Here is a 13,126-nt window from a genome sequence, read left to right as displayed (position 1 = left end):
AAAGGAGAGAGATATCTAAAACATCTCGATCTACTTGAGACGGTTTTACGGTTCAGGTACTGCCGCAAGGTAACGACGTATAAAATTCACCTAGATATGCGGCTGTAGGTGTACGGTAAATAAACTTCATCATGTACGACCGGAATCTGAACTGGACACAATCGACCGAAACAATCGCATTCCTCAAGTGCATTCGGACTTTCTAATAAATCCCACTATAAACCTGGCACGTAACGCACACTCGTCGATAACGTGCAGCAACTGCTGTTGCATTGCACCTAGCACGTGGGTGCACGCTGAAAAAAATTTCATTTCCTACAGTAACTAGAAAAATTGAGTAAAACAGGTATCGTTAAAAAAAACTGTTCGAATATTGTTGGTATTACGAAAAACGAGGTACGCCTAAACATTTTGCGCCGTCGTCGATCCTTTTTTGGTTATTGCAACGCTGAATCAGTTTCTGAGGTTTGCTCTACTTTTTTATTTAAGCAAGGCTTTAACGTCGATTTATCGTTGCACAAGCGTTGAATTTTCGCAACAGTTGCTGGAAAATATAGCAACAGCGATCGTAATGAGAAAGAATAGTAACGGATACTAGAAAACTAATTTTCATTTTCCACCCAGAACTATATTCTTCTATTGTGGTAAAAAATGAAAATAGTCGAGGACTAAGCGGTAGCCGGAACTAATAATTTCTCTCAGTGCAGCCGTGCAACGTACGCGTAGGATTTGAAAAAAGTTCGTTCAACCTTGAGCAAAGAATCGATAAAGGCAAGAGAATTTCACCGCAATCATCGACGCATCCGATTAATCGAAATTGCGATCAATTAGAGGGTACATGTACCTACATAATATCCTAGGGTACTTGTAGCGATGCAGGTTTGCGTAGGATTCTATTCGTGGAATACAACAAGAGCGATGTGACCGCGTTGCTCGATCAGAGCTGGCGCGCCTTTCGGGTGTCACATCTTTTTAGATTAATTAAGAGATTCCGCCCGGTTAATTGAGATCTTTCTTATCAATAACGTTCATCAAAATGTCCGACCGTCTTCGGAGCCGATCTCTGCCGGCACTGTGCGTACGCACACACAAACACACGGCCACTTGAAAAGAGATAGACAAAGAGAGAGAGAGAGAGAGAGAGAGAGAGAGAGAGAGAATGAGGGGGGATATAGAGGGGAACGGGAATAAAATTCCCCCCTCTCTGTCCCCTGGATGAAAAATGCGCTCCGCGAGTAAAAAAGAAAGGAGTGAGGATTCAGCGCAAAAAGGAAGAGTGATAAGAAGAAAAAAGATTAATCTTTCGCGTTCTTCGATGCGCAGCTTACTTCCTCGATCCCGATGCTGCTGTTCCTGATCTGCGTTGTCATTCTAGGCTGAAAATGAGCCGACTTATGGTTCAGGCTCTCTCCGTCGTTCACCGTAACTCCGAGTTCCTCCTCCCACCATTCCTCTCCTTGTTCGCCGTTGCTCGATAAGCAATGCGAACTTGACCCGTTCACTCTTTAAAATGAAAATATTTACTCAAGACGCGTTTGTTCGAATAAAGAGATACTTTTTGGACACGTTTCAGGAATTGAGTTTCGTTTCTTTCGTGAAAATTTTCGTCTTTCTCGCAAATGTGAGAATAATTCTACAATGTAAACAGCAATTGACGATTATTTAATATGCGGTATATCTCGAGAAAATTGTATAAGACGTTATCATAAGAGGGAAGATCCGTTTTCATGTTGGAAAACTTGTCGTATTGTGACAATGGATTCGACGTGATATCGGTGGAAACCTTTCGGTGCTTTCTCGCACGACGTTTGACGTGAAACACGTCCGGAGAACTGAGACATGCGATGAGTTATACACGCTGCATGTTTCTGACGCAGGGGTTTCGATTCTGATTAAATTTATACGTTTCCTATTGGTCCCTGCGAAGGTAGTGTCATAAATATGCCCAATGCGCATACCCGCATCACCTGCTGAGTGCACGTATATACGGAATTTAATCAAACTCTTACAATTTCAAGATATTGCTTTTTAATTCCCCCGTCCCGCCCTCCTCAACAGATCGTATATTACTTGCGCACTGTTAAACGCCGTGCGTATATGCAGCAATTAGAGACCCCTGCATATATAACGCGTCATATAACGAGTAGAAATTCATTATTATATTATACGCAGGGCGATGTAGGAGACAGAAACGGATGCAAATATATCTACCGATTTGAATGCGTACGTCATGTATAGGTGGAGAAAAATACCTTCGTGCACGTGTACGTCTGGTACGTCACTAACGTCCGTTACAAGATGGAAAATGAATAACTATCTGGAAGAATTTCAGCTCCCATGCGTTCGGTGCCTGCAGGGTGAAGGAGGTGAAAGGATTGATAGAAATATGGTTTTTTTTTTTTTACCCCAATGTGTTGGCCGTACGTGCTTTACGCGTGTATCCAAAATTGTGTGCACGTTAAGCCCGTTGAAGTTGGGTCGAACGCAATTACGTTGACTGTGTGATTAGAGCCGTGTAGTTAAACGAAGGAGTCCGCATAGCTTCGGAAGATATTAATTTTTCAGAGCAACTTGAAAGTTGGTTCTTACAGTTCCTTATTCTCTCGTTTCATTTCTACTCGTTCCAATGTCTTGACTGAATTATAACGCCATTTCGCTGGTATACAGGTACACTCGTCTCAATTGAATTTTATTTTAGCCTTGGATGCACAAAATAATTACAAATTCAATTGGGTCAACCAAAGTTAAGATTAATTAATTTTCACGTGAGTAAGGTGCAGCAGATTTCTAATTCGGTTGCAGCGATAGATGAGGTTTTCCCTTATCGTAAAATTCCATTTAATTATGCTTCATTATTTATACTCCATTGCGTACAGCCAGCAGTATCGGTTAACAAGTATTTAAGGAAATGTTCAATTAGTTTAATATTGACTGAAATACATGCAGCGTTGGGAATTTTGCAGGGTGAATGCCTGGTTTTATTCCGTCGTTGATCAACCTGCCGAGTATTCGGTGAATGTTTTCGGAATCGAGTCGTTACTAAGGCTGTCTTTCGTTGGTAGAATTAACTGCTGGGACGTCATCAAGCCTGCGCGTTCGAAGCACTTGTTTCCACCAATGCGAGGAGAGTTTAGCAGTTCGATTCCTGTGAGGACTGTTTGAGTCTACGGCGAACATGCCGAAATTCCGTCTGTAAATAATCGGATATTAACGTATCGTCATCGAGATATCGAGTTAAACAAGGCCATTCGAAACGTATGTGATCTATTGGCGATATCGCTTACGTGTAACCGTTGTACCATTCAAAGCTATCCAGCAGACTCCAGGCAATGTATCGTTCAACTCGACAACCGTCACGTTTGATGGCAGTGAGCATTTCTTTCAGGTAAGCGCGATGGTAATCTATTCTCTTGTGATCATTCAATCCACTTTCGTCAGGGTATCCATTTTCATGGACGAACACCTTCGGGTTGCCATAGAGGTTTTTCACTTGCCGGAGTACGTGACCAAACCCTTCGGGTACCACCTGAAACTCCGGGGTAATTTGAGAATGTGGAATAAAGATTGATATTTCAGAGATTTTCAACGAGTCAACTTTTCACGATATTCACCCGAAACCATGCAATTGATTCCGTAGTATTCCTTGGATAGCGACTATTTTCGCGATCCATGTCGGCAGAGGACACAAATACGCTCGTGTAATGATTCATGCCGTAGTAATCGGATGTCCCGCTATAAAGCAACGCTGATATTAGATATTTCTGTACGATAATTGGATCGAGTAGAAATTGATAATCGTATCGGATGTTATAAGCATGCGAGACAAGGATTGATGAGGGTGTTTCTATTCTGGCGAACAATTATTCCGACAGGAATAACAGAAGCCTGGAATGTGGATGATGAAAAATTTGGGTTCTGTGAATCTTTCATTGGAATCTAACAATAGAGCAGAGGGATACAAACTTGATGTAAGATATCCACTCGGGAGAAAATTCTAGCAAGCTTGATGCTGCACGGCCCTCGGCTTTGCTGATCTCAGCAATTTGCGTTTTTACCACCTCGGAATAGTCACCAAGAAAAATTGGATGCATTATCCAGTCACTTGACAATTGAAATTCCCTCTCTGCAGCGACTTTGTCGCTGGTGTTAACGGGTAGAAAAGCCTTTGTCATAACAACCAAGCCGATTTGGCCCTGCTGAGTTGGACGGAACTCTTCGTCGTACATGTGATAGACTCTGGCATGAGCTTTTAGAATGTTATGGCCGCACAGGTATTTTTCTCTGGCACTCAGATTCTTGCCTGAAAAGATCACCGCTCTTGACAAAGTACTGGAAATAATTTTTCATACCTTGATTTTGAAACTAAGGGACTTGGCAGAGACCTGGTGCTATTGGCACATTGCTGTAGCCCATTTCACACAAAACAGCTGGCTGGTTAATTGTTGAAAATAGTTTAACGCTTGGTCCAAGCTCTCGAAGAATAACTCTCGCGTAATCCACAAACCAATCGACCATCAGCTCGTTCGTCCATCCTCCCATATCTTCAATAATTTGTGGATGATCCCAGTGATACATCGTTACTACGGGTTCTATACCGTTGGCCAGTAATTCGTTGATCAAGTTTTTATAGTACCGTATGCCAGCTTCGTTCGTCACATTGGTCAAGGGATTCGGAATTATCCGTGGCCAACTGATGGAGAACCGATAGCTATCGAACTGAAAACGTATATTACGACGGCGTGAAGTTAGTCGCGAATAGCGAATGAACGGAAGGTTGTATTCGGTAGCTTACCCCGAGTTCCTTGATCAATCGTACATCTTCTTTGTATTTGTTGTACGAATCGCAGGCAAGGTCTCCGTTACTTCGGTCAGCGATACGCGACGATTGATTGTGCGTGAAAAAATCCCAAGTGCTCGGACTCTTGCCTGAGGAGAAGTGGAAAAAAATCGTCGTTAAGAAACAAGCGAGCACGTAATTCGAATCGGAATAAGAAATATATTCGATTTTAATTGCTGAATGATTAAAGCGTAAAAACCATACCGTCGACGTTCCAAGCTCCTTCAATTTGATAAGACGAACTGGAAACTCCGATTTTAAAATTTTTGGGAAACGTTAAAGCTGCGACTTCGCAATGAACGGCCCTAGAAAAATAAAAATAATTCTGGAATCGATTCTAACATCGTTATTTCGGAATACCGATCAAACTGACTTCCAGGAAATCGCCCAGCAAATGGTCACAATGATCCAGGAATTCTTCATGACTTCCTAAATTCGATACAGTACAAATATTATTTTCTCGTAGGTCGAAGCAGAGAATATATTGCAGTGTACGTCTCTAACGAACAGCTATACAGTACTAACGCTGGTCACCCATGTCGTACATATATATTCTTATACGGAATAGAAGATTTAGTCAAGTTATATCAGTTTGAATGTAGTACAAAGTACGTTATATAAATTGTGGGTGGCTTGCTAAGACGATAATAAGACGCCCTACGGAAGACATGATTAGTTTGAAATTCTGATAAAAAGGTCAAGGGCGGGGTTATCTCTTGACATTCGTCGTTTTCGTGCAAAACGCACGGAGAACGTGCGTGGCAATCTGATAACATACCCGATAACATACATGCGTAGTTGGACAAACATTGGTAGCAAAAATCGTTAGGTTGCCAAACCTCGTTGCGTAAGATATTGCAGTTATTCGAGGTAAAACTTGAGGTTGAAATCATGACTAATCTGCAGTGATCTAGACAATAGCTTTTCCGCTTCGCATGCATGGTTACGAGAAATAATTTTGAACACAAATGAAAATCTTCTGTCAGTTAAAACCGAACGTTAATATTCAAGATATTTCTTTTTGAATGATTACTATCGGAGTTGAACAACTAGACGTCTAGATTTCGAGATGTTTTCCGAAATTTTAAACAAATGAAATCCAAATTTGAAGAATCGCAAAATACTTCAGTTCAAGTTGCGAAAATTAGTATTTAATGCCACGTAACACAGTGTATATTGTAGAGTAACGGCAATCGAGTTGTTGCATAGCATCCGTTACTTTATAAATGCCAACGGTTACTAAATTTTCAAGTATCAGACGCTACGATCCATAGTTCCAACAACTATACTGGCGCATAATATCGATCACCACGTTAAAGTAGCAAGCGTTGCTACAAAATTTTCTCAGCGTAGACAGAAAGAAAGTACTAAGAAAAATACAGTTTGCGTATCCAGATATATCCGTATAACCTACACACAATTAGATCTAAAAGTGTGCGTGCATCAAGTCCGTTGAAGTTGGGTCAAGCGCAATTACGTTTACGTTTGTGATTAGAGGAGTGAAGTTAAACGAAGAAGTCCGCGCGGCGTTAAGGGGTCTTAATTTTTTTCAGCGGTTCGAAAATTGGTTCCGATAGTTACCTTTTTTCACCGTCGTCTCGTTTCCACTCGTTCCCCTCGCACGTCTATCTCCCTTTATCCATCTCTTTGTTTGTTTGTTTGTTTGTTCGCGGTAAACACGTCCGAGGATAGGTACCCGGGTTGTATTGCGAGTGTAGGTGAGGGTTGTTAATATACAGGAATGCGTGCGACGCCTAAGGTAGACGTTGTTGTTTGTGTCGGTGTTTATCCGTCGTACCGACCGACCACATAACGCCCAGTTATTAGGGCCGTTTAGACATCATTTGCGACGGCAACAATTTGTGCCAGAGTTTATAGGCACAGCCTGCATCCACGTCAGTGGCTCTGGGCGCAATGTGGACTATCTGATTTTCATTCGAATTACAGTAGGAAAAAAAAGTGAAAAATAAAGGAGAAGAGAAAACGGCAAAACGAACAAGGCTCAAGTAAGAAGAAAGAACCTTACGTTCGCTCCGCGAATCTCTTCGCGGATACAAACCGCGTGTACGTCTACCCATACCGATGTCAGTTCGGGATTTTGAGACACGGTTAAGCGAGTCGTCGAATCGACAATGAAGGTAACGGTTGTCGTTTTTCGCGAACTCGTTGCAAAATCCTGCCTCGTCATGTATCAAACTCGCCGAGAATGTAAAAGTGTAGGCGCACGCATGTGTGTTTTTATACACACATGTAACCATATAAATTCCTGCGGGCGAACACCATCGCCGAAAAAATTACGCAAACACAAAGGCGCGTATCCGCGTCATCGCGTCAATGTAGCTCGGAGAAATTTTTGCATATCTGGGATGAATGAATGTCCGGACATCGCGGAACCTCTCAATTATCCCCTGAATTCTGTCCGAAAATTGAGCGAAGACATTCTGACGCCACGATACACGAACTTGCTGTATCAACCCAATCAGCAAATACCGAAATCAATACTGTAATTGTCGTTTAAAAGCTCAGCTGCAAACCATTGCAAGACCATGCGAGGATCCTGTTTTAGCACTTTCGTTGGTGCAACTTTTATAACAGAAGACAATTGGACGAAAGAAAATTTTAATCCGCTTCCATCGGGATCTTAAGTAATTGGAGAGTATGTAAGATTCTTTCGAAGGAGAATTAAAAAGCGTTCGAAAGATTTCACGATACATATCGCCAATCTGTCAATTTGTTTACCGGATGATGAAGATCGGAGACGCGCAATAGCTCGAAGAAGTTGCACCAAGTGTCAACGATTAGTGATCCAAGAATAATAATACCTATCATTGGTGGTGGAAAATTGATGTTTTCAAAGAAATAAAACAAATATGCTGCGTTGCTGGTTACTTGTACATCAGCGATCGTGTTTGCACCGATACATATATATATATATATATTAGGGTGGGCCAAAAAAAATGAGTATTTTTTTTTTTACTTTATACTCTGAAAATCGATTGCTAGATACCTCTAAAGAATTCTCACCAAATATGAGCTCTTAATTTTGATAACAAGGTCCTCCGCTTTACAATTTTGCATTTTTTACTGAGTATTAGAAACAAAAATTCATATCTCTTTGACAACTGTTGTTAAAAAATATCTCTCCTCATATTCTTGTAGGAAATCGAACGCTCTACAAAAAAAGTCTCTTACAATTTTTTCCTAAACCTTACCGTTTAAAAGATATCAAAGCTTAAAGTTTAATTATTTTAAGAGAAATTTCTGTTTTGCTTATGAATTTTTTAACTCGCTCACAAAAAATTTTGATGAATTGCGCAACTGATAGTTTTGTAGGAAATTAACTGCTCTACAAAAATGGTGTCTTATGATTTGTCGATTAAAATAAGCGTTTAAAATATATTCATCGTCAAACTTCAATGCATACTAATTTTAACAGTTTTTGATGAATAATTCGAAAAATTTCAATTTAATTTATAAGTTTCATGAAAATTTATTCCAATGTGAGTTCCTAAGAAAAGAGAAAAATAGTATAAAAATATATATTAAAAATTAAAAATTAAAAAATGCATAATATATAGAACTAAAAAAATAAAAGAAAAATAGTATAAAAATATATATTAAAAATTGAAAATTAAAAAATATATAATATATAGAACTGAAAAAATAGAAGAAAAATAGTTTAAAACATTTCTCTCTTCTTAGGAACTCACATTGGAATAAATTTTCATGAAACTTATAAATTAAATTGAAATTTTTCGAATTATTCATCAAAAACTGTTAAAATTAGTATACATTGAAGTTTGACGATGAATATCTTTTAAACGCTTAACTTAATCGACAAATCATAAGACACCATTTTTGTAGAGCAGTTAATTTCCTACAAAACTATCAGTTGCGCAATTCATCAAAATTTTTTGTGAGCGAGTTAAAAAATTCATAAGCAAAACAGAAATTTCTCTTAAAATAATTAAACTTTAAGCTTTGATATCTTTTAAACGGTAAGGTTTAGGAAAAAATTGTAAGAGACCTTTTTTGTAGAGCGTTCGATTTCCTACAAGAATATGAGGAGAGATATTTTTTAACGAACAGTTGTCAAAGAGATATGAATTTTTGTTTCTAATACTCAGTAAAAAATGCAAAATTGTAAAGCGGAGGACCTTGTTATCAAAATTAAGAGCTCATATTTGGTGAGAATTCTTTAGAGGTATCTAGCAATCGATTTTCGGAGTATAAAGTAAAAAAAAAAATACTCATTTTTTTTGGCCCACCCTAATATATATACATATACATATATATACACACTTTCGGAAAACATCTCGAAATCTAGACGTCTAGTTGTTCAACTCCGATAGTAATCATTCAAAAAGAAATATCTTGAATATTAACGTTCGGTTTTAACTGACAGAAGACTTTCATTTGTGTTCAAAATTATTTCTCGTAACCATGCATGCGAAGCGGAAAAGCTATTGTCTAGATCACTGCAGATTAGTCATGATTTCAACCTCAAGTTTTACCTCGAATAACTGCAATATCTTACGCAACGAGGTTTGGCAACCTAACGATTTTTGCTACCAATGTTTGTCCAACTACGCATGTATGTTATCGGGTATGTTATCAGATTGCCACGCACGTTCTCCGTGCGTTTTGCACGAAAACGACGAATGTCAAGAGATAACCCCGCCCTTGACCTTTTTATCAGAATTTCAAACTAATCATGTCTTCCGTAGGGCGTCTTATTATCGTCTTAGCAAGCCACCCACAATTTATATAACGTACTTTGTACTACATTCAAACTGATATAACTTGACTAAATCTTCTATTCCGTATAAGAATATATATGTACGACATGGGTGACCAGCGTTAGTACTGTATAGCTGTTCGTTAGAGACGTACACTGCAATATATTCTCTGCTTCGACCTACGAGAAAATCATATTTGTACTGTATCGAATTTAGGAAGTCATGAAGAATTCCTGGATCATTGTGACCATTTGCTGGGCGATTTCCTGGAAGTCAGTTTGATCGGTATTCCGAAATAACGATGTTAGAATCGATTCCAGAATTATTTTTATTTTTCTAGGGCCGTTCATTGCGAAGTCGCAGCTTTAACGTTTCCCAAAAATTTTAAAATCGGAGTTTCCAGTTCGTCTTATCAAATTGAAGGAGCTTGGAACGTCGACGGTATGGTTTTTACGCTTTAATCATTCAGCAATTAAAATCGAATATATTTCTTATTCCGATTCGAATTACGTGCTCGCTTGTTTCTTAACGACGATTTTTTTCCACTTCTCCTCAGGCAAGAGTCCGAGCACTTGGGATTTTTTCACGCACAATCAATCGTCGCGTATCGCTGACCGAAGTAACGGAGACCTTGCCTGCGATTCGTACAACAAATACAAAGAAGATGTACGATTGATCAAGGAACTCGGGGTAAGCTACCGAATACAACCTTCCGTTCATTCGCTATTCGCGACTAACTTCACGCCGCGGCGCCGTCGTAATATACGTTTTCAGTTCGATAGCTATCGGTTCTCCATCAGTTGGCCACGGATAATTCCGAATCCCTTGACCAATGTGACGAACGAAGCTGGCATACGGTACTATAAAAACTTGATCAACGAATTACTGGCCAACGGTATAGAACCCGTAGTAACGATGTATCACTGGGATCATCCACAAATTATTGAAGATATGGGAGGATGGACGAACGAGCTGATGGTCGATTGGTTTGTGGATTACGCGAGAGTTATTCTTCGAGAGCTTGGACCAAGCGTTAAACTATTTTCAACAATTAACGAGCCAGCTGTTTTGTGTGCAGTGGGCTACAGCAATGTGTACTTAGCACCAGGTCTCTGCCAAGTCCCTTAGTTTCAAAATCAAGGTATGAAAAATTATTTCCAGTACTTTGTCAAGAGCGGTGATCTTTTCAGGCAAGAATCTGAGTGCCAGAGCAAAATACCTGTGCGGCCATAACATTCTAAAAGCTCATGCCAGAGTCTATCACATGTACGACGAAGAGTTCCGTCCAACTCAGCAGGGCCAAATCGGCTTGGTTGTTATGACAGAGGCTTTTCTACCCGTTAACACCAGCGACAAAGTCGCTGCAGAGAGGGAATTTCAATTGTCAAGTGACTGGATAATGCATCCAATTTTTCTTGGTGACTATTCCGAGGTGGTAAAAACGCAAATTGCTGAGATCAGCAAAGCCGAGGGCCGTGCAGCATCAAGCTTGCTAGAATTTTCTCCCGAGTGGATATCTTACATCAAGTTTGTATCCCTCTGCTCTATTGTTAGATTCCAATGAAAGATTCACAGAACCCAAATTTTTCATCATCCACATTCCAGGCTTCTGTTATTCCTGTCGGAATAATTGTTCGCCAGAATAGAAACACCCTCATCAATCCTTGTCTCGCATGCTTATAACATCCGATACGATTATCAATTTCTACTCGATCCAATTATCGTACAGAAATATCTAATATCAGCGTTGCTTTATAGCGGGACATCCGATTACTACGGCATGAATCATTACACGAGCGTATTTGTGTCCTCTGCCGACATGGATCGCGAAAATAGTCGCTATCCAAGGAATACTACGGAATCAATTGCATGGTTTCGGGTGAATATCGTGAAAAGTTGACTCGTTGAAAATCTCTGAAATATCAATCTTTATTCCACATTCTCAAATTACCCCGGAGTTTCAGATGGTACCCGAAGGGTTTGGCCACGTACTCCGGCAAGTGAAAAACCTCTATGGCAACCCGAAGGTGTTCATCCATGAAAATGGATACCCTGACGAAAGTGGATTGAATGATCACAAGAGAATAGATTACCATCGCGCTTACCTGAAAGAAATGCTCACTGCCATCAAACGTGACGGTTGTCGAGTTGAACGATACATGGCCTGGAGTCTGCTGGATAGCTTTGAATGGCACACCGGTTACACGTAAGCGATATCGCCAATAGATCACATACGTTTCGAATGGCCTTGTTTAACTCGATATCTCGATGACGATACGTTAATATCCGATTATTTACAGACTGAATTTCGGTATGTTCGCCGTAGACTCAAACAGTCCTCACAGGAATCGAACTGCTAAACTCTCCTCGCATTGGTGGAAACAAGTGCTTCGAACGCGCAGGCTTGATGACGTCCCAGCAGTTAATTCTACCAACGAAAGACAGCCTTAGTAACGACTCGATTCCGAAAACATTCACCGAATACTCGGCAGGTTGATCAACGACGGAATAAAACCAGGCATTCACCCTGCAAAATTCCCAACGCTGCATGTATTTCAGTCAATATTAAACTAATTGAACATTTCCTTAAATACTTGTTAACCGATACTGCTGGCTGTACGCAATGGAGTATAAATAATGAAGCATAATTAAATGGAATTTTACGCTAAGGGCAAACCTCATCTATCGCTGCAACCGAATTAGAAATCTGCTGCACCTTACTCACGTGAAAATTAATTAATCTTAACTTTGGTTGACCCAATTGAATTTGTAATTATTTTGTGCATCCAAGGCTAAAATAAAATTCAATTGAGACGAGTGTACCTGTATACCAGCGAAATGGCGTTATAATTCAGTCAAGACATTGGAACGAGTAGAAATGAAACGAGAGAATAAGGAACTGTAAGAACCAACTTTCAAGTTGCTCTGAAAAATTAATATCTTCCGAAGCTATGCGGACTCCTTCGTTTAACTACACGGCTCTAATCACACAGTCAACGTAATTGCGTTCGACCCAACTTCAACGGGCTTAACGTGCACACAATTTTGGATACACGCGTAAAGCACGTACGGCCAACACATTGGGGTAAAAAAAAAAAAACCATATTTCTATCAATCCTTTCACCTCCTTCACCCTGCAGGCACCGAACGCATGGGAGCTGAAATTCTTCCAGATAGTTATTCATTTTCCATCTTGTAACGGACGTTAGTGACGTACCAGACGTACACGTGCACGAAGGTATTTTTCTCCACCTATACATGACGTACGCATTCAAATCGGTAGATATATTTGCATCCGTTTCTGTCTCCTACATCGCCCTGCGTATAATATAATAATGAATTTCTACTCGTTATATGACGCGTTATATATGCAGGGGTCTCTAATTGCTGCATATACGCACGGCGTTTAACAGTGCGCAAGTAATATACGATCTGTTGAGGAGGGCGGGACGGGGGAATTAAAAAGCAATATCTTGAAATTGTAAGAGTTTGATTAAATTCCGTATATACGTGCACTCAGCAGGTGATGCGGGTATGCGCATTGGGCATA

General features: G+C 39.9%; 2 protein-coding genes across 2 annotated transcripts; one reads left to right on the top strand and one right to left on the bottom strand.

Annotated features, from left to right (window-relative positions):
• Nucleotides 1–2,672: 2,672 nt before the first annotated feature.
• LOC124212077 (myrosinase 1-like) lies at nt 2,673–5,332 on the bottom strand. Its single transcript, XM_046611817.2, has 8 exons — nt 5,211–5,332; nt 5,042–5,142; nt 4,793–4,926; nt 4,383–4,716; nt 3,964–4,300; nt 3,612–3,732; nt 3,285–3,526; nt 2,673–3,190 (listed from the first exon to the last, which is right to left on the bottom strand). The coding sequence occupies exons 1-8, from the start codon at nt 5,258–5,260 to the stop codon at nt 3,040–3,042; spliced, it is 1,470 nt and encodes a 489-aa protein (XP_046467773.1). The 5' UTR covers nt 5,261–5,332; the 3' UTR covers nt 2,673–3,039.
• Nucleotides 5,333–9,714: 4,382 nt separating this feature from the next.
• Nucleotides 9,715–12,394, top strand: LOC124212078 (myrosinase 1-like). Its single transcript, XM_046611818.2, has 8 exons — nt 9,715–9,848; nt 9,917–10,017; nt 10,133–10,266; nt 10,351–10,684; nt 10,767–11,103; nt 11,335–11,455; nt 11,541–11,782; nt 11,877–12,394. The coding sequence occupies exons 1-8, from the start codon at nt 9,799–9,801 to the stop codon at nt 12,025–12,027; spliced, it is 1,470 nt and encodes a 489-aa protein (XP_046467774.1). The 5' UTR covers nt 9,715–9,798; the 3' UTR covers nt 12,028–12,394.
• The last annotated feature ends 732 nt before the right edge of the window (nt 12,395–13,126 follow it).

Source organism: Neodiprion pinetum, chromosome 2 (assembly GCF_021155775.2).
Source record: "Neodiprion pinetum isolate iyNeoPine1 chromosome 2, iyNeoPine1.2, whole genome shotgun sequence".
In the NCBI taxonomy this organism is placed as follows: Eukaryota; Metazoa; Arthropoda; class Insecta; order Hymenoptera; family Diprionidae; genus Neodiprion; species Neodiprion pinetum.
This window is presented reverse-complemented; position numbering and strand designations above follow the sequence as displayed.

Excerpts from the sequence above, each read along its gene's own strand:
- LOC124212077 (XM_046611817.2), bottom strand. The coding sequence starts at position 5,260 with ATGAAGAATTCCTGGATCATTGTGACCATTTGCTGGGCGATTTCCTGG. Across the intron at positions 4,927-5,041 it reads AGGAGCTTGGAACGTCGACG|GCAAGAGTCCGAGCACTTGG; the intron begins GTATGGTTTTTA and ends ACTTCTCCTCAG. Across the intron at positions 4,717-4,792 it reads GATTGATCAAGGAACTCGGG|TTCGATAGCTATCGGTTCTC; the intron begins GTAAGCTACCGA and ends ATACGTTTTCAG.
- LOC124212078 (XM_046611818.2), top strand. The coding sequence starts at position 9,799 with ATGAAGAATTCCTGGATCATTGTGACCATTTGCTGGGCGATTTCCTGG. Across the intron at positions 9,849-9,916 it reads TGCTGGGCGATTTCCTGGAA|GGCCGTTCATTGCGAAGTCG; the intron begins GTCAGTTTGATC and ends TTATTTTTCTAG. Across the intron at positions 11,456-11,540 it reads AATCAATTGCATGGTTTCGG|ATGGTACCCGAAGGGTTTGG; the intron begins GTGAATATCGTG and ends CCGGAGTTTCAG.